Below are 19,734 nucleotides of genomic sequence, written 5' to 3' on the forward strand. Positions count from 1 at the left end.
TACCCGTTCCCAGAAGCACCCTTGGCTCCCCAACCCAGGGGTGCAGAGGTGTCCTAGCACCATGGCAAGCATGGTGCAGAATGGGTGGCAGGGAGCACCGGACTGTGAGTGGCCTTGGCTAAGTCACTGCTGTTCCGTTGGCTCTGCTCTGGACGTTCTGGGGTCAGAGGTTGGGGTGGAGGGACGGCCTTCCCTGGTTCCTTCCATCCTCCAGTGGACTGGGCACACGAGCAGTCAGGCCTGAGGGGGATGCACCCCCACCCTGGGGTCCCTTGGGCCCCTGAGAGCTCACTTAAACCCCTGGGAGCAGTGGGCTGTCCCCTCCCTGACCTTGGGCTCCGATGCCAGCAGACTGCCCTCAGCTCAGGGTCTGGCAGAGGCAGGGGCAGGCAGGAGGGGGCACTGGCAAGGGCGAGTTTCAGGCCCAGGGCCTGGCCCGCAGCCCTCAGATGGGGTGCACGAACTGGTAGACGAGGCGTTGGGAGATGTCTGGCTTCCGGATGATGCCCTTCTTGTAATACTGGCGGATGGAGCGGCTCAGCTTGTCGTAGTTCATGGCGGGCCTGTTCTTGCGGATGCCCCATAGCCGGGCCACCTGGGCAGAGTCCTCAATCTTGAAGATGCCTGAGGGAGCAGGGATCCCAGAGACAGAGCCAGGGGCGGGCAAAAGACCAAAACCAACAGGTCAGACTCAGAAAGTCAAGGGGGCCGGTGTCAGTTGGAAGCAAGGGCCAGGCTGTGGGGGCCGCAGTACCTATACCCAAGGTTATGGTGAGGGTTGGAGGCTCTCTGTGCAGAGTGCATCACAGGCCCCAATAAGTGGCAAGTGATACCATGGAGTCACAGACCTCCTGGGTGCAGGGTGAGCCTGTGTACGGTAGTGGGTTATTTGGGGTCCTCGAGGCGTGGCCCGTGCCAGCCTCTGCTCCTCCTGTGGGGTTCGCACAACCATTCAGAAGCCCTGGGGGGCTCTGAGCTGTGGCCACAGCTCCTTTTTCAAGGTCATCCCCACCTCCACCCCCACCCCGGCCACTTTCACCAGCAGTTTCTAAGCCCAAAAGAGCTCTTGGCCATCCTCAGCCACTTAAGCCAGCACAGCCCTATCTGGTAAGATTGATTCCGAGGAGGCAGAGGAAGCCGTGGATTTGAGCCAGGCTGAACTGGGTTCGAAGACTGGTTCTGCCCTCTTCTACCTTTGGAAGCTATTCTGAGGCCCCTTTATCCAGTCATTGGAGGGGGTCTTAGCAACTACCATTCGTGGAATGGTGACAGAAAGAGCTTACAGGGGAGGCTGAAGGAAGTGCCCCCAGAGAGGAACCATTACACTGTTAACACCCCAGTTCTCCTGCCAACCCAGGCCAGGACACCCCCTCCAGGAAGCCTTCCCAGACCACCCTGCCCTCCCTGATCTTTCCCTAGAAGTCTACCATGGAACTGTCTCCCAGAGGACCGGCTCACATTAAGTCTCAACTATACATGAGGGCTACCGCCCCTTGTGCAGGAACTTCTTTCCACCTCCTCTAGCCCTGTGCGTCCTTCACACTCAGCCTGTCACCTCCCCCGTGAAATCCTCCTGGACCAAGGCACAGCTGGCCCCACCGCCGACATGCTCTGCAGGCCAGCTCATTTCACTGCTAGCTCTCCTACCACGCTGCAAGTCCCTCCAGGATAGGGTGCAGCGGAATCTTCCCTCTACCGTCAGGACACTGATTGTCCATAAATGTTGCCTGGGCAAGTGTGGACGGAGGAGGTACTCAAGGAGAGGTTGTTGGATGAGTGAACCCAGTCCATTTTAAGATAAGAAGACTGAGGTCCCGGTACCCACAGCTACAGATGACAGGATGGGGTCTAAAACCCAGGTTCCTTGTCTTGGAGTTTTTTCCAACACACGCACACACACACATACACACACACCCCACCTGGTCCTGTCCAATGAGACAACCACTAGCCATATGTGGCCTTGAGCACTTGAAGTGTAGCAAGTCCAAACTGAGATGTGGTCTAAGTGTAAAATACACACCAGATTTTGAAGACTTAATAAAAATACCTCATTGATAATTTTCGATTAATTATATGTTGACATTTTAATAACGGTTAATATCAGATTAAATAAAAGTGTTCTCAAAATTAAAGCCGCCTTTTAAAAAAGTCTGATAACGTGACGTGGTTACTTGGAAGCCTGAGGCTGCGTTTGCGGCTCCTATCGGGCTTCTCATTGGACCCCATCCGGCTCCCCGGTGAAGCTACAGTGTTGAAGGCGGGGACCGTGTCCAGTTCTCAGCCAAGTTCAAACCCCTGAGTGTGGCCCGGGCACCGTGTGGAGTGGGTGTCCAGACCCCTCGGCCTGCCCCCAGCCCCCCCGGGCCTGGCACCTGGTAGGAGGCCAGCAGGTCCCCGCCAGCCCCCTGAGGCCTGTTCCCCGTGGCTCACCCTTCTCTTTGTTGAGCCACCGGATGAAGCGGCCGTAGCTGTGCGGCTTGAGCAGCAGCTCCTTGAGAAACTGCCACAGGTGGATGGGCTGCCCGGAGCACGAGGAGTCCACCTCGCTGTCGGTCCAGCTGTCCTCGCTGGTCGAGGCTGGGCAGCCGGCGGGGGAGGCGATGAATGGGGGGCCCCCTGCTTCGGGCGCAGCCAGCCCTCCAGCCCGGCCCCGGCCCCGGCCCCTCCCTGGCAGCCCTGGCTCACCGCAGTAGTGAACGGTCCCAGGAGAAGTCCGCTCTTTCATCCAGGCCGCTGCAGGGCAGGGAGAGAAGGCTAGAGACCCGGGGCTGACCCCAAGGGTGTTGGAGGGGGCTTGGGTGGGACTGTGGGGCCTGCAGAAACGCCCCTCTGTGGCCAAGCAAGGGGGCACGGAGGCAGCCAGCTTCTGTCCCCATCCCCACCAGGCTCTTAGCCGGGCACTGACTGCTGCTACCCTGCTGGCCACTGGGCTGGGCAGGACAGTGGTCTCTACCGGTCTCTACGAGTGGGTGGGTAGGCCTTTATTCATCCCAGGTCCCTAAGGGCAGGGGCCTTGACTCACTTCCTCCCAGCACTGGCTCTGTGTAGGGCACACAGTGGGATGCCAGACAATTCAAGGGTTAAGGAGTTGGCACGCAGTCATTAAAAATAGGGCGGCTGTAGAGATGCTGATGGGGGAACAAGATCCGAGATGCACCGAGAGCAGACCCGCAGACTGGTGTGATACTCTGGTGCTATTCGTGTTAAAACGGGTGAAAAACACACATGTATATCTCTTTGTGCATGTGTGGACTCTCCCCAGCAAGGTGCGCAAGAAACTGCGGACTGTGCTTGCCTCTAGGAAGGGGGTCTGGGGGTCACGAGTGACCAAGATTATTTTTCATGGTACTATTTTCACTGTGGTCTTCTTGGAAATCATGCACGTGTACTACCTCATTATTTCTTTAATGAGAAACAACGCAAAGCAAAACTTTTTTTTAAAAGGACAAAGAAGGACCTCATAGTATCCACGGTCTCCATCAGCTATGCATCCATGTCCCCCCCATTTAACTCCTACCTTTTTTTTTTTTTAAACTCCTACCTTTTAACTTCCCATGTACTCTGCCCTAAGTTCTGTGGGCTTGACCAGGGCTGGGAGAGGGTCAGGGCTGGTGAGTTAGCCCAGGATCCAGGCAGGCAGGTGCAAGTGGGGCTGAGCCCAGACTGGGACCAAGGGTTGTGGCCCCAGCAGAGAGCAAGCCCGGCTGGCATCCTGGCCTAAGCATCCCCCTCGGTGTCCCTGGCTTGGGGCTTGGAAGGAGCTTGTCTCCCCCAGGCCATGTCCCACCTGACTTCCAGATGTCCAGGTGGGCGTGCAGCACGTCCCCACCCAGAGGTGAGCGCTGGCGGAACTGCTCCTCTGACATGGCACACAGCTCCTTGCCCCCCAGCTCCTGGAAGGCCTTGCCCACAGGCGGCAGCCGGTACTGGTGCTCCGTCCACAGGAGCCACTTCTGCACGTTGCCAGGGCTCCAGTCCACAGGGTCTGGGCAAGAGATACTCCCTCAGTTCCACGAGCTACTTGAGGGCACCACCCCACCTCTGGTGGGGTGCCTGTGGGAACTGGAAGCAGCCTGTGGCCAGGACCACTTGCTTCTGGGATGAGAAGGGGCCAGGCCAGACAGGACCTTGAGGAACCCCGTGGAGGAGGGTGAAAGGACAGAGGCCCTAAAGGCAAACTTGGCTCATGGCAGGGCAGCCTGGGGCCTCTGCATGACCCCACCTCACTGGGACCTCAGGTTCTTCCCACCCTTGCAGTCCCTCCAAAGGATCTTTCAGGAAGCCCCAGCCCTGGAGGGGAGAGTTAAACCAGAGACACCTAAGCTTATCTTCCAGCTGCCTCTTGCTTTCCCCAAACCCTTCAAGGAGCCAGAAAACCTGACTAGGAAGTAGTCCTATAACCCCAACCCCTAACCCCTGCTGTATTTTACAGATGAGGAAACTGAGGCACAGAGAGCTCTAGCCCCTAGTCCTATGGTGTGCATAGTAGCTTCTCAGTGTATCTACACTGCATGAATGAATGGCAGGACATCAAGTGATCATGGGGCAGCTATAGGCCTCAGAGGCCAGGAAGAGAGTCACTGGCTAGGTCCTGGGTGTCTTCCTGGGGAGCTACTCTGGGCTGAGCCTGGCAGGGCACACGGGGAGGAGGCCAGGCTGATGGGCATGGTCACAATGGGCCTCCAAGTGGACACCGTGGTCTTAGCTGGTGCCCCAGCTCAGTGACCTGCAGGCTGGGCTGCCCTCACTTAATAAACCCATTTTCCTTCCCAGGGTCAAAGCAATTTGTTTCTGTCCTCATTGTTCGAGGGCAGGCCCTTCCCTCTCCCTGTGTGGGAAAATCTCCAGGGTTGGGAGCTGGCATGGGCATTGGGTAACTGGTAGAGGAGGGCAGTAGCCGCTTCAGAGGGGGAACACCAGCTGGGATGGATGGCAGGAGGGCCCGGGGCCCGATGACTCCGATGGGGAGGGGCTGAACCTGGGGGACCCCTGAGGACTTTTCTGTATGAAAGCAGCACGAGATGGCGATGCCCAGACACCAGGACCCAGCATCCCCGGAGATGGGTCAGGCCTGCCCAAAGCTGGAGAGATGATGCGTGAACAGGGGTCTGGAGACCCAGCAGCCCCTCGATCCACAGAGTCAGCACCATATCCACATCTTCCGGGTCCCTCAGACACACATGTGCCTGGACCCCTGAAGTCCCCCCCCTCATCAGAGCTCTCCTCACTACCAGACCAGGGACACATTCATCTACGTATCTATGATCCATTTCCCTCACTGGCATGTCACGAAGGAAGGGAGCTTTTGTGTTGCGTTCACCGCTCAACTCCCCCATGCTACAGCAGGGCCTGGCATATTAAGAAGTTACTATTTATTGAGCATCTGTGATGTGCCAGGTGCCTTCCTAGGAACTGGGTATATGGAACTGGGCAGTGAACAAAACAAATGAAAATCCCTGCCCTTGGGGTGTGTACATTCCAGTGGGGGAGACAGACAGCAAATACAATAAATCAATAAAATATGCAGGGTATTAGTTCATGTGATGAGGGGAAAAAGGCAGGTAGGAAGAATAAGATCTGGGGTTATGGACATAATTTCAAGAGAGGTGTCAGGGAAAGCCTCGTCAAAACAGGCAAGGCACGAGCCCAGTAAATATTTGGAGGAAGAGCATTTTAGATTGAGAGACAGGGAGATGCAAAGGTCCTGAGGTATGAATGTCATGGGAACAGCAAAGAGCAGGTGTGGCTGGAGCAGAGGAAATGAGGAGAGCATGGAGAGGTGTCCACGGGGACGTGGTGGGCCAGATGGTGTAGAGCTCGGATTCCCTGCCTCCCGTAGTCGGGGCTCAGAGAGGGTCCAACCTTCCTAGGCTCACAACTGTTAGGTGCTATGGGCTGACTGTATGTGCAGAATCAACAGCATCCCTGGGGCTGTGGATGCAGGCCCAGGGGTGACCAGAGTGCTGCAGGCAGTACCTTCGCCCCCCCCTTGTGACATCAGCCCTGCTTGTGCCCCCCCTAGGAGGCGGGCCCGCGGGAGGGCTCACCTGCAGTGATGTTGAGCAGCTTACAGGCTGTCTCGATGTCCTTAAGCACCTCGCCCACCACCATGGACTGCACCTGCTCCAGGGAGTGCTCCTCCAGGGTCAGCCCCCCCGGTGCCAAGTCCAGGCTGCCCCCAGGAGCTTGGCTGTCGATGACCGGGCACTGCTCAGGGTCCTCAGATGGCTCCTCCCGAGCGCTGGCCCCGGGGCCCTTGGCGGCCCAGCTACTGTCCTCAGGGTACAGCATGTCAAAGTAGGAGAGGTAGAAGGTGGACAGGCCCTGCTCAGGTGTGGCAGGTGGGCTGGGGCTCCAGTCCCGTCTCTCAGGGGCCACTGCCCCCACGGCCGCCTTTTCCAGGCCTGTCCGCAGCAAGGTGTCAGGGGGCAGCAGGAGGCGGCTGGGGGACACGCTGCTCAGGCCGGGGCTGGCGCTGCCCATGCCGCTGTCGCTTGGGCCAGTAGCTGTGTCTACAGAAGTAAGAGAGAACAGAGAATCAGGCTCTGGCTGCTTCCCCATCCCCCTGGGGGCCACTAAGCTGGTTACGGGGATGAGGGGCCCAGTGGGCAGTGGCCAGGCCTGGGAGAGAGAGCTGGGGCTTCCGGGTCATTGGGCAGTTAGGACAGGGCTGGGCGGATCGGCTTCTGGCTGGGAAAGACAGTGAGGTCTAAGCAGACAGCTCCCTCAGTCCCCAAGGAAGCCAGCTTGGTTGGAAGCAGCGAATCTTTATGCATGTGGTGTGCCTTAGACACCTTCTGAGGTTCTTGGCCTGACTGAATCCTCACCGTGGAAGGCATGATTAGCCCCATTCAGTAGATGAGCAAACTGAGGCCTGGACAAGGAGTCTTTAATGTCCAGCCCCGGCCCAGATCCCAGTCCACCACTCTGTGGAGGAAGTTCCTACTGAGAGCTAACCTAAATCTGTCTCGCTGTAGCAGAGTTTGTGTTCTTTTATTCTTCCTTAAAGAGGATAGAGAAGGGAGAAGGTCACCATCACCTTCCTGTCAGGTGAAGGAAGAAAGGAGCAAGAGAGGGGTGTGACAGGTTAGCATCTTCTCACCAGTCGGGGAAGCCGGCCCCTTCCCCTCCCACAGGGCCATCTGGGGGGCGGATACATTTCCAGCTAAACACCTCTGAGGTAGTCCCTGAATAACACCACACCAACCCAAGAGGACTTTCTGGCCCCCATCCCACCTCATCCTCCCCAAAGATGCTGCCCCCGGCCCTCCTGGCTCCCAGGGCCCTCTCCTTTCCCCTTGTGCTGGAGGAATGAGGGCTGAGGACCTACAGGTGGGCTGGAGGAGGGGGTGCTGGTAGGGGTGCAGAGTGAGAGTGGGAGAGGAGGAGGTCAGGTGTGGTTAGAGGGCCATGGTCTGGGGAGCCACAGAGGCCCCCAGCGATTCAGACACCCACTCTTGGGGCACCTGGATAGCTCAATTGGTTAAGCGGCTGCCTTCGACTCAGGTCATGATCCAGGAGTCCTGGGATTGGGACCCACATCCCTCAGCTCCCTGCTCAGGGAGCAGTCTGCTTCTCCCTCTGCCTCCCTTCCTTCCTGCTCCTTCACTCACTCACTCTCTCTCTCTCTCTCCCTCCCTCTCAGACACCCACTCCTCCTGCTGTCCCAAGGCCCCCAGGGGGGCACCACAACACAGGAGCTAAAGGCCTCTTTCCCCATCGGTCATGCAGGCTCTGCTTTGCCTCTGAGCCCTCTTTCTTTGAACCCCATATTAGGGTAGGTGGCTCAGGAGAGGCAAGGGACCCAGGGGATGTACATACACCATCACACCAGGGTTTCTGGGACTATTTCGGGGACCTGTGGGCCTGGGACTCCAGAATAAATCCCAGTGGAAGGTTATCAATAGGCTCCCAATAAAACCAGTAGGGACAAAAGGAGCAGATAAACCTGTTAAGGGCAAGTCAACGTGTGTTCTTAAAGCCGTGTTTCTTTCTCTTTTCCTCCATTTTTCTGTTTTTAATTTAAATTCAATGAGCCAATATATAGTACATCATTAGTTCAGATTTAGAGTTCAGTAATCCATCGGGTGTGTGTAACACCCAGTGCTCATCACAGCACGTGCCCTCCTTAATGCCCATCACCCAGTTACCCCCTCCCCCCTCCCCTCCAGCACCCCCCAGTGACAGCGCAGAGGGTCATAGAGGAAGGGAGGGAAAACTGGATGGGAAGTCATCAGAGAGGGAGACAAACCATGAGTGACTCTTAACTAGAGGAAACAAACTAAAGCCGTGTTTCTCATGACGTGGTGCCTTGGACCAGGAACAACAATACCACCTGGAAACTTGGTAAAAATGCAAATTCTTAGGCCTGTCTGGGAGCTACAGGATCAGAAGCTCAGGGAAGCCCAGCAATGCATTTCAGTGGGGCTTGTGGGTGATCCTAACACACGTTCCCATTTGAGAATTGCTGCTTCAGAGGCATCTGGCCAGTAAAAGGGAGAGGCTTTAACCAAAGGACTGGTAGGCTCTACTGGGAGCATTTATGGTGCCACACTGGGACAGAGAGGGGGCTCCCTGGCCCATTGCAAGGCACCCCATGGTACTGACCCACTTAGTTTCGGTGTGTGTTTGCCCTAAAGAATCCAGCTGGGAAGATACTTCTGGCTTCTCTAGGGCTGCAGCTAGCCCCTTCCACACCTTCAAATATCTCAGCAAACAGCGATCTTTCTCTCTGGATAGCAGTTTGGTGAATGGAGCTCAAGGGGCATTTCAACTCCCCCTTGTCCCCTCCCTGTGCAGTAGCCAACTTTCCTAACTTTACATGGCAGCCCTGTAGTTTCCTGTGGCAGAGAGAATGCCAGCAAGAGAGAAGGGTGTTCCCTTTGATTTCGATTCTCCCTTTCAAGGGCTCCTTCAAGTGACAAGGAAGGAAAGGTCAGGGTGGGGTAGGGTGAGCAGGGAAGGAGGGGGGCTGGGATTGCGGGGGACAGAGGGCAGGCCTGGAATCATTTCAAGGCCTTCTGTGCAAACACACATGTGTTCTGTGAGCCCAACATTATTTACCCAGGCAGTGCCAACGGCCCGCTCTGCTCCTGGGTCCCCACCCTGGCCTGTGCCCACGCCCTACCCCCAGGAGGCCCCACCCCAGGAGAGCCCCCTCTCTGTCTCCCACCCCTTCCTCATCACCCCTACCTGCCTCCTGCCCCATCCACGTCCCCAGAACTCCCAGGCCTGCCACGTTAGGACAGTCTCTGCCAGCACTCTGGGCCATATGCCAGGGAGACGGAAGCTTATCCAAGAAGCAGGAGAACTTGCTTCCCTCATGGCACTCCTGTTTGCTTGGCCACAGCCACAGGTAGGATGGGAGGCGGCTGCTGTGTTTCGGGGCACAGCGGCATGAGGGGGTCAGTGAGGATGAATGGGCAGGGCAGGTGGCAGCATTTGCTAGGCAGGGATGTGATGACACATCCCTGACACGCAGTGAGCGTGCCTCCCTGAGAGAAGCAGCCCGGGCCTTCTTCACATTCCTGTTCCGTGGAGAGGGGAGTGAAGGTGCAGAGGACTAAGGGATTTGTATCCGGGCCTTTGGACTCCTGGCCCAGGGCTTCTTCACCTGCACAGAATTCCCTCCTCCTCCCCACTCCACAGTCCGGCTTCCCCTCACCTTGCTCCTAAATGCCAAGGCACCTGCTTCCAACCAAGGCTTGATCCCGGCTCCCGATACCTCCCTGCTGAAAAATAGGTCAACAATTAACCATGCGGTGGGAGGAAAGATTTGACTGTCTATAAGTGGGGAGGTGGTGGGGAATGCTCTGACCCCAGCAGCCCACATCTGGGGGGATTTTGGTTTACTGGACAGGGAGCCAGGGGTTTATGTGCCTAGCCTGCTAGTCTGGAGTCCCCTGCAGGCTCCAGGGTTGGACTCGGGAGGGAAGAGCGAACTACTCAGTGTGTACATCCTATGTCCCAAGCATTCATGCCCACATCCCCCTAACTACCCACAACCCTGGGGGGACGTGGGCCTGTTTCATAGGTGGGAACAGTGAGGCTTAGAGATCTTACACAGCTTGCCTGAAGTCCTCAGCTGGCCACATGCAGGCTCTGCTCATTGTACCACATTCCCTCTTAGGCTTCTGCTCCAGCCAGTCCATTTTCCCAGGGTCAAGTTGCCCACTTCTTGACTGGGCAACTTGACCCTCTAAAGTCCATTCCCACCTCCTGGCTGCTCAATCTACCCCACCGTCAAGCTCTTTCCCCTTTAACACTCCTTCACTGGGCACCCCTGTGCTCAAGAACCTCCCATAGCTCCCCATTGCCAGCCTTGCACAATTCCGATGACTGGTACCCACCTCTAAGCCCACCTCCTCTCCAGCCCAGATAATCAGAGTTGGAAGGACCATACGTTAACGTGATCATTTTATAGATCACATATGGGGAAGGGATTTGTTGGCTGGTCAGTGACAGGGTCTAGACCAGAACCAGGGATGGACTGACATCGTAACAATATCCAGGCTCTAAGGACAATGGCATTTTCCCCCTGGCCTCAGTGCTGTGAGTACAAAGTGGCTATTTTCTCTTGTGCTGCCATCCCCCTGCCCAGTGCATGCCCCTTCCCTCTCATGGAAATTCAGCCCAGAGCCCTCCTCTCCCAGGAAGCCCTCCGTGGCAGGTTCCTTCTCTGACTTCCCAGCTCTCCCCATCTGTGCCACGTAATTAGCCATGATTATGTTCACAGGTGACCATTCACCCGAGAAGACACATGTACACTGGGAAAAATGAGGATCTGAGAGTGGAAAGGACATGCCCACAGTCACAGCAGACTAGGACCAAACTGGGACCCTGCTGACCCTCAGGCCCCTGCTCCATAGGCCTGGGGCCCTGGGACAAGCCTCTGTGTTTGCCAGGTCCAGGGCCTTCAGAAGGCAGGCCTGGCCCTCCCACCGGCCTCTGCTGGGCCCGAGGTGCGGCCCGTCTCCCGAGCAATGCCTTCAGCTCCGAAACCTCGAGTTGATCTCTTCTGGATTAAACCACATGTCTGGATTAAGGCTCAGCATGTCCTGGCTCCCTCCTGCCCCAGAGGCTCTGGCTCAGACTTCAGACAAAGAAAGTTTGGTAACAGCTGGTGGAGGCCAAGGCCCAAATACAGGGCCAGATCGACAGGGCAGCGGCCAGAGGGATTAGCCACCTTGGGGCCCCTTCTCTCAGCACCTCCCACTCGCTCGGGAAGGCAGATCAAGGAGAGAGGGCAGAGGGACCCCAAGTTAAGAGACTTATAGCAGCTGTTCCTTGCCGCTGCCGGGTCTGTGGCCCTATAACTCCCCTCCCTCCCGAGTTCTCACTCCCACCCTGACCTGGCATCAGCAAAAGATCCCCCGATATCTCTTGAAGGCACAGCCTCAGGGAGATGCAGTTACCAAGGAGGTCTTTACTGAGGCCCTGGGCTGTCACAGGATTGGAGCCCGTCTCCCATACCCTGTTCAGTCCAGGCTCCCAGATCTTACCCAGCGAGGGATTGTGGGTGGCACAAATGTCCTCAAGCCCCTCTCAATCCTGGGACCAACCTCAGTCTGCCCTGAGCTGAGGACCCTGGCTGCAGACCCCAGTGAGAAGAGCACCAAGGGAGGGTCGGTGGGGCAGGGGGTGACATTGCCTACCACGGAGCTGGCCTTTCTCCACCAACCAGGGCAGCCCTCCTCAGGCTTCCTCACTGCTCGGCCATGGTCCTGGCTGGCAGCCCCTCCCTCTCCATGCAAGGGCCTCCTTATGAGGGAGTTGGGGACGGTGGGAGGGCAGAGTGGGTAGGGGCCACAGGGGCCGGCCCCCCAGGCCCCCAGTCAGCACCTGCGAGAGAAGCCGGGACTGCCCGGAGTCGGGGGCCAGTGCTCACGACCTGCCTGAGCAACTGTGTTCGGCTTCTCTGAACCCTCCCTGCCTCTCCCCTCTACCTTCTCACCTTCCACTCCTCCTACTGTCCCCTCACTTCTCCTCCCATGCTCCTGCTGCCCTCCAGGGGCCCCCAGCCCCCTTGCCCTGTGAAATTGCTCTTCAAACAAGCTGGACCCAAGAAAATTACCCAGCCTCCTCCTTACTGACCAGGCTTCGCTGTCCAGAGCACCGCCTCTCTGCACTGGACAGGCGACCTTCTTGCCCGGGAAGATGTCCAGGCTCAACACCTCGGGCAGCTCCAGCCTTCCTCCAGCACCCCACTGTGGCCATCCCCACACACCTGCTGCCCCTTGGGGTCTTCAAGGCAAGAAGAAGGGAGGTGGGTCCGGCGGGGGTGGGCGGTGGCTGGGGGAGAACTCACCTATCTTGGGTTCAGTGTAGGAGCAGGGGAGGCAGGTTTCTTCTAGGCCTCCTGACTTTCTCTCACCTCCTCAGATCCCAGACACGTGCAGGCCACTGGCCTGACGGTCCAGGAGCCCTGCTCCCTTGGGGGTGCACTTTGTGGAGCCAGTCAGTGGGCCCAGGAGGTGGGTGTAAAGAATGGGGTGTGGGGGTGAGGCTAGATAGGAATCAGAGGCTGGGTAGGGAGTCGGGACACAGGGCCAGGTGGCAGGAGCAGAAAGGTCGAGGGAACTTCAAGGAAATCTGGTCTAGTCTACTTTTCCCATAGTTCCCACAGGCAGCCAGGAGCCCAAAGGCACATTTGTATGAGCTATGGCTGCCGTTTGCTCCAGCTGCACGAGCACCGCTGGTGTCCATCCATGCCGCCTCACTGACATCGCTTGCAACCCCTTCTGAGACCAGGTGAAGGCCAACTGAGTAAACTCCTTCGTTGGGCTGTCACAGCCATCCTGTGGGGCAGCCACTATTACTCCCACCTGACAGATGCGGGCGTGAGTCCGTGGGGACTGAGCACTTCTCTCTTTATACATGGTACTGTGACTTGGCACCTCCCAGCCCCTCAGGTCTCCCCTGCTGCCCACACCTGTCACCACTGCCGAGGCCACCCACTGACCCAGCCCCTTGGAGATGCCAGCCCCACGAGGGCCCTGGGTGGCACGGATGCCTGCAGCCTGGAGGTGCAGGAACCCGCCTCAGCACCATGCTTTCCCCTGTATTTGAGTTTGCTCCACTGGAAATGTGGGTCTCCGTCCTGCTCTGTTCGCACTGTACGTGAGGCCCTGGGCAGCGCTTGGTGCCCTCTGGGCCCCGGTCTCCTCTTCTGTGCTCCGAAGGGGTGAGTCATCTCTCAGGGCTTTTCTAGCCCCACGGTGTCTGGATTCTACGATCCCCTGTCCCCATCTCACCCCTCAGCCTGGCTTGGAAGGTGGATGGTGGAGAAACAGAGGTGGATCCCAGGGGCTACCTTGACGAGTAGAAACATAGTTCATGGGGAACATTTGGGCAGAATGAAGGATGTGGCCGTGTCTCCTCCCTGCCTCCTCTGGAGTTGGTGTCCAGGGCCTCTGAGAGACTTGGTCCGGCCTCCTCACCCGCAGGGCCCCCGCCAGGCTGCCTCTTGCGTCACATATGACCCTCAGTGTGGGGTACACCCCCAGCAGCACTGAAGTGCTGACACTTCAGGCCCAGAGCTCTGGCAGGGGCTGTGGGAGTCAGAGGCAGGAAGAACCTGCTGCCCCAGAGCAGAGAGACCTAGGCCCCCACCAGTGTCACTGGTCCCAGGTGCTGAGACCCTAGCTGGGCAGTCACCCCCAGACCCTTCTCCTGAACTCCAGAGCTAGAGCGAGAAGGAAGGGCTCCTCAGTTCTGGTGGTGGCCAGAGAGACCTCACTGTCCGTCTGGAAGATCCTGGGTGGGCTCTGGTCGGACTGGTCCCCAGCGGAGTCACACTCAGGTGCCTGGCTAGGGAGGAGAGGTCAGGAGGGATGAGGAGGCTCACCCTCCCCCAGTCTGGGGCCCCACTCAGCTGCTGAAAGGTGGGAGAGGAGAATCTGGCAGGGGGCGCCTCCTGAGCAGGGATCATGCAAACGAGGCAGGGGAAAGGAGCCCAGCATTAAATGTCAGGAAGAGCCCAGGGCAAATCGGCTTGTGCAAAGTTTGCTTTGGGAAGAGTGGTTCTACCTGACAGGCTGCTGGCTAGGCTGGGGTGCAGGGTTGGGTGAAGAAAGGGAGGGGGTGGGGCGGGGGCAGGGTCCCAAACCAGGTTTGAGCCCCAGCCCCTGGCCCTCTAGCTCTGGGACTGGTGTAAGTCACTTGGCTTCCTCAGAGACTCAGTGATCCTGTCTGTTAAATGGGCTGTCAAGAGCATGCTTTAAGGAGCTATAAAGATTGAGGGCATGAAGGTGGATGAAAGTTCCGTGTGAACTGAGATGGGCTTATCATTCAGGAAGGTGGCACCTGGGAGCAGATGAGGGGATGGGGTAGGAAGAGGAGAGGGAATGGTAATGGGGTGAGGAATGAGGGTAACAAAGGAAGAAGTAGGGGGTGATGGTTGGTGGAGCCTGGGGAGGAGTTGAGGTTGGCAATAAGGGAGGCCTGGGCCTTACCTGAGGTCATCCTGCCCTCTAGGTCAGTCTTGGGCAGCTACTGGCCTCACTCACCCCTCTCTGGCCTCTAGGAGGAGCCAGAGCCAAAGCCAGAGCCGCCCGCCTCTCCAGACCTGAGCCTAGGGGTCAAGGCTGGGAAAGCACACATCTTCGAGCTCTGGCAAATCCAGCCAGCTAGCCAGCCTCCACCAACTCCTATACAGCCTGCAAAACCCAGCTCCAGATGATCCCTTCCAAGAAAGCCTCCTTTAACGGAGGAGACCACCTTGTCTAACCTTCTCATTACACAGGCAAGGGCTACAGGGAGGGAGAGTGACTTGGCCAAGGTCACACACCGTGGGCCTTAAGCCCATCCCTTCTTGCCCTCCACCCAGAGCATCTTTGTCTGCAGGTTAATCTGAAACGACTTTGCAGGTTACACTCAAGCCTCACCAAGTCGCTTGAGGAAAAAATGGGGCTCTGATTGTTTCAGGGCTATTAGCTTTACACCTGCACTGACCTCAGTAGTAAAAAGTGGGTTCTCCTGGTTTTCCTGCTTATTGCCAACATCGCAATTTTAGATCACCAACTGAGCGACCACCCTGCTCCCTCAAGCTTGGTGGACAGAGAGGCCCTGTCTCATTCAGGGGGTCCTTGTGAAAATCGAATGGCATCTCATTTATATCTCATTTTATAAGTGGCATTTTATCACAGGTTAACTCACAGCAAGCAGGTCTAAGAGGGACTGAGTTTTGGTCTCTGGGGCCCCCCATAGTGCCTGGGGCAGAGGAAATTATTGTCATTTCTCAAGGGAGAGGGTGGCTCCCCATCCTGAGAGAGCATCTCTGCTACACCTCAACCTTTCCAGGGCCCCGAGTCTGTAAGTTTGGGGGTAATGAGCCCCCACGCTGGGAGTCCTCGGCTCCAGCCCCACCCCCAGTTGGGCTAGGGCTTGGCACAGGTCCACACATATGCTGGGGAGTCTCCTGCCCATCCCATCTGCCACCTCAGGCCCCAGGGCAGCCTGATGCCTGTTTGTTTTGTTAGTCAGTGGAGCAGCTGGTCCTGGGGAGATGCAGCTTTACTGGGGATTCCTGTGAAGCTGTTTATTGGGGTGGTGGGGGCAGGAAATGAGGCCTCGTCCCAGCCTTGGCCAAGGAAAGGGAGAAAGGCCATACTGTCATACAGGCAGTGGGCCTGCCCACTCCCCAACACACACACACAGATGCCCATGCACCTGCAAGCACATACCCATACACACACACACACACACACACAGGAATGCACATACATACACACCCCTTGTCCAGCTTCAGGGGGACCCCCCAACATCCAGATCCTTCAGCTCTCTATCCCATCATTACCACTGTCACTTCCCTCTCTCCACAGAAGGCATCTGGCAAATCTTAGAAAGGGGGGTCTTCAGGGACATCCCATTTCCCTGCTAGTGCGCTCAGACTGGGGCCCACAGGCCATTTGCTTCCCTGGGTCCCTGAACCCCCAGCGGTTAGCTCTGCAGCTCCCCAGACCACCTGGGTCCTGCACCCACCACTGCCACAGCCCAAGCCCTGGCCCTGGACCTGTCCCCGCTGCTCCCAGCCTGAGCTTGGCCCCTAGCCTCCAGGCCTCAGCAAGCCCCTGGACACAGTGGCCTGGCCCCAGGCAGACCCTTCCCTTGGCAGAGCAGCTGCAGCTGGCAGAGCAGAAAGGTCGCCTGTGTTTTACTAGCCAAGCAGAACTGGCCGTGTCTTAGGGGCCGAGGCTCTGCACCTGCAGAGCCGCCTCCCTCAGGCTGCACAGGCCGGGCTCAAGGTGTGGCCTTGGGGGCTCACGCAGGCTCTGGGGTCCACCCAGGGAGGCAGATGGGTGGCAGGGGCAGGGGCTTCTGAGGGTGAAGGACCCAGAGCAGAGGGCCAGCAATGCCTGGGAGGCCAGTTCTGAGCTCACAGACCATGCCTCCAAGTCCTGCTCTCCCGTCACCCACCTCCCCACAGCTGCGAGGAGGACACCCCCCGCAAGGCAGTCAGTGTTCCCACCAGACTCACCCGTTAGCTGCCTCGTGCCAGGGAGTCGTCCACTGCAGCGCCAACCTCGGGGGAGGCCAGGAAAAGGTGGAGGCAGCGTGGGCCACTGCTGGGGTTCAGCCAGGCATCTGGGGGACCAGTGGGACAGGAGGCCAGCAGGGCTGGGGGCAGAGCTGGTGCTCGGGTGGGCCGCTGGGGACCTGGCCACCCTCAAGGGGTGGCCCTCTGAGATCCCAGGGCCTTGTGCCCTGCAGGGAGCCCTCTGCCCCCAGCCCCAGGGCCACCTGTTGGCACAGTGGCAGGACCTAGCTGAAGGGGCTTACATGGAGGCTGTGGTGGGCTCAGGGCAGTGTGGACACGGGCAGAGTGCAGGAATGTGCTGGGAGGAAGTCAAGCAGCCGTGAGATGAAGAGTTGGCCAGGCCTGATTTCCCATTATAAGTAATCCTTCCTTATTTACCTGAACAAATACGCTCCCTGCTTACCTCAAACCACAGGCGGGCTCCTAGTTAACCCTTGCAGGCCTCCTTCTCCTCAATAGGGGAGCCACATTCTCACTGCTAGACAGCCCACTCACTCATTCATTCATTCATTCACTTACACACTCATGTTCATTAGTTGATGCATAGTTACTGAGCTTATCTAGTATGTGCAAGGCACAGGGGGTACATCTAGAGGGACGTGGGGTAGGGCCCTGAGAGGGAACAGCCAAGATTGGGGAACAGACAAGCAAGCTCTGTGGAAAGTCAGAGCCACCCATGCCTCCTCTCCAACGGAGGTCTGCGGAAGCACCCAGCAAGGCAAGTCAGAGAGGGCTTCCTGGAGGAGGTGCTATCTGGCTCTCCAGGCCTGGGATGGAGGGAACTTCAGAGAACCCTGTGGAAAAGGACCAGAAGCTCGTGAGCCCACTCACTGCGTGTGGGGCCGGTGTTGTCCGTGTCCCCCGGGGCCTGGTGCAGGTCTAGCGTGCAGTGGTGCCCAGGAAGGATTGGAAGCTCACTGCCCCAGGCCCAGAGCTGGGGGTGGGGGTGACAGGCAGCAGCAGCTTGCTCTCCAACAGCCTCTGAGGGATGCAGGTGAGGAGGTACCCATGCTTGGCCCCTCCACCTCCATGAGTCCCAGGAGGACCGCAGAGCGGAGCTCTCCACTTCCTCCCCATCCTGCCAGGTGGGTTGCGGGATGTCCCAGGAGGGCAGGGGCTGGCTCTTCCTTTCTTTGGATCACCCTGGGAAGGCACCAAGCCCCTACTACCCCCGTTCTATCAGATGAGGGCATCTTAGATGATGCTCACTGTTGTTTTCTGATTTCAAAAGGAACCATGTGGCTGCTCGCAGTGAGAGTATTCTGGGGCTGCAGAAAGATTCCAAGGCCTTCGGCACTGGCCCTCTCACCATAACGGAGGCCCCAATTCTCCAGCATCTGCTTGGACTCCTCATCCTGGAGAGCCCTGTGCTTGGCTGTTACGGTCACTGGCATCTTGGTAAGGATGTTTCCATAGTCAGTCCCCAGAAAAAAGTGGAAGCAGGCTGGGCTGGAGATAAAGATAGGTCTTTAGGCAAAAACCTAAAATGGCTACGGGCCACCAGCCCAGCCCACCAGAGCCAATAAAAAGAAAGACCTGTCTCTGCCTGGGTGGCTCAGCAGTTGAGCACCTGCCTGCCTTGGGCTCAGGGCGCGATCCCAGAATCTGGGATCGAGTCCCACGTCGGGCTCCCTGCATGGAACCTGCTTCTCCCTCTGTCTGTGTCTCTGCCTCTCTCCCTGTGTCTCTCATGAATGAATAAATGAAATCTTTAAAAAAGAAAAGAAAAAAGAAAGAACGAAAGAAACAAAGAAACAAAGAAAGACAGACCTCTTTCGTCCCAGGCAGGACCTCCTCCAGAATACCTTTCATACCCCAGTCCCCTGCCTGGCAGGCAGCCTTCCTCTCCAGTCTCGCAGAATCTTGTGCCCTTCTCTGCACTGTGACACAGTAGTAATAATGACCACTGCTCATTATTAAGCAGCTACTAGGTGCTGCTTGACACTCAGGAAATATGATATTGACCATATTATATATATATAATATTATATACATATATATAAAATATGTACTATAACATGGGTAAGTACAAGGACTACCCCCAAAAATGCTCGTTCTTTTTCTTTCTTTCTTTCTTTCTTTCTTTCTTTCTTTCTTTCTTTCTTTCTTTCTTCCTTCCTTCCTTCCTTCCTTCCTTCCTTCCTTCCTTCCTTCCTTCTTTCAAGATTTTACTTATTTATTCATGGGAGACACAGAGAGAGAAAGGCAGAGACACAGGCAGAGGGAGAAGCAGGCTCCATGCCGGGAGCCCGACGTGGGACTCGATCTCGGGACTCCAGGATCATGCCCTGGGCTGAAGGCAGGTGCTAAACCGCTGAGCTACCCAGGGATCCCCAAAATGCTTTTTCAGTGGATGGGGTGTCAGAAATAGTCACCCCTATTGTCCATTTTCCCTATTTCCTCAGAAACAAGCCCCTAATTTTTGCCTGGGAACTTGGTTACCTGGAATAAAGACGATCCAGACTCCTTCGCAACCAGACTGTGTGTCCAGGTCCAAGTTTCATGTGCCAGTTTCTAACAATATCTCTTAAAGGTAAACTGGCATGTACCATTTGCCCCCTTCTTCTGGACCCTTCCTCCATCTTGCTGCCTGGAATGCAGCTGTGATGGAGGGAATTCTGGTTGCCATTTTGGACCGTGAGGACCAGGTGGTGGATCAGTGAGCTGGATGGAGCCCAGGTCTCTGAGGACTGCATAAAACCTCCATACTGGCTCTGCACTGCGTGTCTTGGTAAATTTATTAGAGAAATAGACCTTATGCTTTTTGTTAAGTGTGGTCTTTAATATTAAAAGCCAACTTTGATCCTAGCTGAGACAAGAAAATAGGCAGATGAAGATAGAACACACCTGGGGCACTTAGGTGGCTCAGTGGTTGAGCATCTGCCTCTGGTTCAGGTCGTGATCCCAGGATCCAGGATCGAGTCCCATGTCGGGTTCCCTGCATGGAGCCTGCTTCTCCCTCTGTCTCTGTGTCTGCCTCTCTCTCTCTGTGTGTCTCTCATGAATAAATAAGTAAAATCTTTAAAAAAAATTAAAAGAGACAGAACCCTCTTCCAGCCAGAAGTGATATCCCATGGCTGGGTGGCATTGAGAAGGCACCTGGTTGTGTCACAGACAATCTTGGCCTTGGGAAGGCTGGCCTTTGAATGCCAGATAGCCTTACTCTGGATGCAAGGGAGCACCTTGTAGGTGTCTCC

At 56.8% G+C, this 19,734-nt stretch overlaps 1 protein-coding gene across 4 annotated transcripts; it reads right to left on the reverse strand.

Moving 5' to 3' along the window:
* SPDEF (SAM pointed domain containing ETS transcription factor) lies at window positions 1-16,857 on the reverse strand. 4 transcript variants are annotated; one of them, XM_055330310.1, is made up of 7 exons: window positions 16,780-16,857; window positions 16,478-16,584; window positions 9,665-9,728; window positions 6,048-6,512; window positions 3,788-3,985; window positions 2,431-2,733; window positions 1-624 (listed from the first exon to the last, which is right to left on the reverse strand). In XM_055330310.1, exons 4-7 carry the CDS (start codon window positions 6,481-6,483, stop codon window positions 446-448), a joined length of 1,116 nt encoding a protein of 371 aa, XP_055186285.1. In that variant the 5' UTR covers window positions 6,484-6,512; window positions 9,665-9,728; window positions 16,478-16,584; window positions 16,780-16,857; the 3' UTR covers window positions 1-445. The 4 variants fall into 4 exon arrangements, with proteins under 4 accessions (XP_055186285.1, XP_055186286.1, XP_055186283.1 ...); XM_055330311.1 differs by having other exon boundaries at window positions 2,431-2,577; window positions 2,686-2,733; window positions 16,478-16,846; XM_055330308.1 differs by having other exon boundaries at window positions 16,478-16,846.
* Between the last annotated feature and the right edge of the window lie 2,877 nt (window positions 16,858-19,734).

This window comes from Nyctereutes procyonoides, unplaced genomic scaffold, assembly GCF_905146905.1.
Source record: "Nyctereutes procyonoides isolate TBG_1078 unplaced genomic scaffold, NYPRO_anot_genome, whole genome shotgun sequence".
NCBI classification, from domain to species: domain Eukaryota; kingdom Metazoa; phylum Chordata; class Mammalia; order Carnivora; family Canidae; genus Nyctereutes; species Nyctereutes procyonoides.

Coding starts and splice junctions, on each gene's coding strand:
- SPDEF (XM_055330310.1), bottom strand. CDS start 6,483: ATGGGCAGCGCCAGCCCCGGCCTGAGCAGCGTGTCCCCCAGCCGCCTC. Junction 3,986..6,047: donor GCTGCTCAACATCACTGCAG/GTGAGCCCTCCC, acceptor TCTCTTGCCCAG/ACCCTGTGGACTGGAGCCCT. Junction 2,734..3,787: donor CCTGGACATCTGGAAGTCAG/GTGGGACATGGC, acceptor CCTGCCCTGCAG/CGGCCTGGATGAAAGAGCGG.